Source organism: Choristoneura fumiferana, chromosome 3, assembly GCF_025370935.1.
Source record: "Choristoneura fumiferana chromosome 3, NRCan_CFum_1, whole genome shotgun sequence".
In the NCBI taxonomy this organism is placed as follows: Eukaryota; Metazoa; Arthropoda; class Insecta; order Lepidoptera; family Tortricidae; genus Choristoneura; species Choristoneura fumiferana.
This window is the reverse complement of record NC_133474.1, coordinates 12,712,361-12,717,217: the sequence shown is the minus strand read 5'-3', so window position 1 is coordinate 12,717,217 and position 4,857 is coordinate 12,712,361. Positions and strand designations below refer to the sequence as shown.

Sequence of the window (4,857 nt, the reverse complement as noted above, 5' to 3'; positions counted from 1 at the left end):
CAACTAGGCATACCTTTCTACGGTTAAGGCATTAACAGTCAGGCAATTTTCTTGTTTATTATTATAGACTTAGTTAAGTCTCATTTTGAAGTTTTTTTTTGTGGCCAGCGACAACTTTACACGTTGTTACGTTGGCAAACAATCTTATGTCATATTCACTGGAAAATGAAACCATATTCAGTGTCATGTTTCTTTTATTATCTCTTACATCACTTCTGTAATTTAAACATACAACCGTAGTCACAAATAAATAAATTACATTAAATAATTTATTGACATAGATTTGACAACAAGAGCTAACGAGCGACTCTACAAGTAGGATGTCCATTACATGGACGGTACTTTGGTTTGAGGTTGTTTGTGCGTGGAGGCACGGCGGGCGGGCGGCGGAGGACGCAGGGCGAGGCGGCGCGGGCGCGGGCGCAGGGCGCAGCGCGGCGGCGCCTACGCGCTGGCGGCGGCCGCGGGAGTCGTCTGTTCCGCGTAATACCGGTACGGATCCACCGCGCTAGCGGGCGCTGGCCTCACCACATACAGATTGCGCCTTCGAATTAAAGACTAGAATTGAAATGTTGAGAATTAAAAAGTGTTACAAAAATAACCGTATTCGATTCAATAATGGAATTTTAATCCTTAAAGAAACGTAATATATTTGAATAAATTTCATAGTTTTAATAGACGCATTTGCGTGTAAATAAGAAAAAAAATATAATTTAAATGCAACAAAAGTTCAAATCAATTTGCCATTTGATAAAAAAAAATATAATTAATTGTCACTGCTTCATCACTTTCATGCGTCTTCTGAATCTCATTTTATAATGTTCTTAAATAATACTAGTTACGAGTATATTTTATAGTCGCCTCACCTATGGTGTCCATCAGCATGGACCTGGAAGGTGGTTTCACCAGGGGCACCGTCGTGGCTGAACAGTTTCTTCAGCGCGATGATGCCGGCGATGGTCAGCGCGACCTTACTGGCGATCAGAGCCTTGCCCGCGATCGCGGCCAGGGTCTTCAGGGCGATGCCTCCCACCACGCTCACAGTGGTGAAGATACCCAGCAGCAGGTAAGGGAGCACTTTCTTGCCTAAATTGAAATTACGAAAATATATTTAGTAATTATCATTTATTTTCAAAAATAAAATGGCAACTACATCGTTATCAGTTACGAAATAAATAACTGACCTCTGCCTCTGCCTTCCGACGCCAAATCCATTGAGATGGTGTACGAGTTCATCAATTGCTCGAATTTAGTGCGTAGAGCCATGTCGAGCTTGTCTTCCGTGGACATGCCAGGGAAGAAGCGCGGCTCAGCGACTGCGGCGGGAGCGTCAGCCTGCTTCACCAGGGAGAGCCCGTCGGCGAGCTGTACGCTTTCCTGTAGGTACAATCAACATAACATTACTTTACACTATTCATGATACACATCACAGATATTTCGATCACAACATTTCACTGGCTTCACCTGTTCTACAGCCCGTGTGAGAGCGCTAAGGGCTTTGCCCTTCAAGCACATCGTCAAGTGTTTTTGTGAACTGCAGTCGTCGTAAACTTTCTGCAGAACTGCGAATTCTGCTGAAGGCCACCACGAGCTCTCCTCAGCTCGTCCACTGTCTATTTCGTTTTGTTTGTAATCCTCCACTTCCATCCTGCGGGATCTGCGGGGACCGTGAACATGGCCGGATGCGACGACCACACAAATAACAGACACGACGGTTATCCGGAAAGCAGTACACATTTTGTTTTTGTTTTTATTAATTTTCACACACTGCACTAACAACTAAATCAACGTAGACGAGGGTGGTCTACTCGTAACTGACGTTCGAAGGAGCGGGCGCGAGCTTATAACCGCGCGCCACTTGGCCGTCGGGCACCACCAAACATCCGCCATTCCGCACCAATTCTCCCGCACGCGTACTTACGTAACTGAACTTGAAAATGATCGAGAAATATTTTCCAAGTGAATTTCTCCAATAAAATGCTTGGCAAAAAGCAAGAATTGTGTGTATTACCGATTATGTTGCGTGTGTTGGTTACCGTTTGAGTGTGTGCGTAGAGCATTATAACGGATGGGTTTGCGTGCACTACCAGGACCATTCAATCCCTCGTTTCACTCACGGACGACCGATTTTAGCGTTTTATTTGCGAGTTTGCCGATATCGGTGAATAGCATTTCGGTCTCTAACGTGCGTAGTGCGCACGCGCAAGGTGCAAAAAGTGTTTCCGCCGGCAGCTACGATCGGTTGCGCCCGCGCTCAGGATGTCAGAAACCGTAAAAATCATACTTACGTATAGGAAATATGTCTGTTATCGGCTGAAAGAAAGTAAAAGTAATAGCGTACTCGTATCGAACCGTGTCGATCAGTTTGTACCCATTAATACTAACGCAGTGTCGTTAAGCTGTGCACGCCTGCTTACCCACATGGTTTGCCGCCAGAAGTATCAGCTAAGTACCAGAACAGGACATTGCTATACTTAACTATTTTATATTGCATTGGTTATACTTAACTATTTTATATCCACTATTATTTTTACCCAACTGCGAAAAAGGAGGGTTATGTGTTTGACGCGTATGTATGTATGTCTATTCCTATGTCCTCTCGTAACTACTCAACGGCTGAACCGATTTCGATAAATGATACGGCATTGGATTCGCCTTAATGCGAGTGACACTGGGTACCTGAAATTCTTGAAAAATTAAAATGGCGGATTTATGGCGCCCAATTGTAAGTTTTCAAAAAATGATTTTTATTCAAACCTATTGAGTGGGGTATCTAATGAAAGCTAATAATTAGCCCATTCTAATTATATATAGGTTATAACCTTTTAATATACCATTTTCACAGAAAAATGTGAAATAAAACAATAAATTTAAAAATCAAAACCCGACTGCCTTGAAAATACTGAAAAGAAGAAAACAAGTCTAGTGGGCTAGAACTTTGTTAAGTAGCTAACTTAAAGTTCAACAGTCGGCACCCATTTAAATCGTGACGCCCAAAAATTCTTACCTAATGGGTCCCGACTGTTGAACTTTAAGTTAGCTACTTAACAAAGTTCTAGCCCACTAGACTTGTTTTCTTCTTTATAGTATTTTTAAGGCAGTCGGGTTTTTGATTTTTACCCGACTGCGAAGAAGGAGGGTTATGTGTTTTTAAATTTATTGTTTTATTTAGATGTTTGATATGGTGTGTATGTATATAAGAGTTCCCAATCCGTATTGGGCCTGCTTGGAAACCTCAAACCAAGCCCTTTCGAGCTGAGAGGAGGCCTATTTCCGGTAGTGGGAGGGTATAGATCGGAGATAATGATGATAAATTATTACATAGCGAATTCCTAAGCAGTACAAAGAGTAGGTAAATATTATTAAGCACCTACCACGAAATCATGATACAAAAATATCCCAGACCATATCCAACTCAATGTCGGCTAGCGATTCATCAGATGGCCTACGTCGATTATCCGACTATCCTAAGGTAATAGTAAATTGTAGGTAAGTATTGTACCTAAGCAAGGTATTATTGTAAGAAATTATAATAAACTAGCTTTTACCCGCGACTTCGTCCGCGTGGAATAGTAACTTTGGAAAGTTTTTAATTTATTTAGGGTACCTATTCTGCCAATAATAGAACATAGAAACTTCTACGGTTTACGTAAAAATAACATATTTTAATACATTGCTTTATATCTAGAGTTTATTAAAAACATTGTTATACATATAATATAAAACAAAATAAAGGTAACTAAAACTACATACAAACTAAAATTATAAATAAAAAAGTTGCCCAAAATCACTGCCAGGTGGTAAGGTGCCCAGAAGGCTGGCAGCATTACCACGCTGTATGGCAATGCTTAATCTTTGTGCTAAGAAAAAGCCAGCCCTCTGGTCACCCGAAGCCGTAATCAATTTGGACGACTTTTTAGAACGACAGTTACACATCAGCAGCTGCAGCTTTGTTGCTGTGGCGGCAATAGGAATCGAGATACAGCCCGTAACAAACAAAACGGACAGACAGACGGACTCCAACGTAGCGACACTAAAAAAAACCTGCACCAAGTACTGCACAGACTAAACAGTAAACACTGCTCCTTAAGCTAACACTAGAGACTGTATATACTAAAGCTCTTTAAAATCTATCCTAGGAGTCACGAAAAAAAATACATTTTGAAGGTAACTAAATTATTTATTTGTCACGGTATAAATATTAGCAGTAGAGCACTAATCTGCCGTAATCCTCATTACAGTCATCGATAATAATGAAAAAATCTATATGTAGAAAGTAGTTAACTCAAGGAACGCATTTTCATTTCTAGGCAGCATTTGATCCAAACCCTGTCAATCTCATTTAATTGGTTTTTTTTTTGACAGTAGCTACCATTCGGCTTCAGGTAAAACTTAAGGCGGAATAATAAAAACGGAACGCCAATTAATCATGCATGCGAAACTAATAATGACGTTTTGCACGACTAGCGAATGTGCGCATGCGACTTGCATTAGGTACGTAGTCAGAATATTTACGTGCTCATCAGAAACAAGTAATTAACACTAAGCATCAAAATTGCTTACCTTCACAAGGCAATTACCAATATTTTGGGAATGCCAAAGTAAAACTGATTCCGCTCTGACAGAAGCATCATTTAGGTAGGTACCTACCTGCCTTAGCCTCCTCGGTTCTCGCGTACTTTATAAAGGACTAATTAACACTAAGAATAACGGCCGAATGTAGGTACTTTATAAAGTAAAAATTGTTAATTGAATAAAGAATTCTAAGAATTTTGAAATAATATCCAAAATAACAAAGCAGGTTAACCACGTCTAGGTTTTAAGCACTAAGTTTGTTAAAAAACGTCAGGAATCAGG

General features: G+C 40.5%; 1 protein-coding gene across 1 annotated transcript; it reads right to left on the bottom strand.

Moving 5' to 3' along the window:
* Positions 1-479: 479 nt before the first annotated feature.
* LOC141426220 (uncharacterized) lies at positions 480-1,875 on the bottom strand. The gene is made up of 4 exons (XM_074085072.1): positions 1,465-1,875; positions 1,185-1,377; positions 867-1,086; positions 480-558 (listed from the first exon to the last, which is right to left on the bottom strand). The coding sequence occupies exons 1-4, from the start codon at positions 1,735-1,737 to the stop codon at positions 552-554; spliced, it is 693 nt and encodes a 230-aa protein (XP_073941173.1). The 5' UTR covers positions 1,738-1,875; the 3' UTR covers positions 480-551.
* Between the last annotated feature and the right edge of the window lie 2,982 nt (positions 1,876-4,857).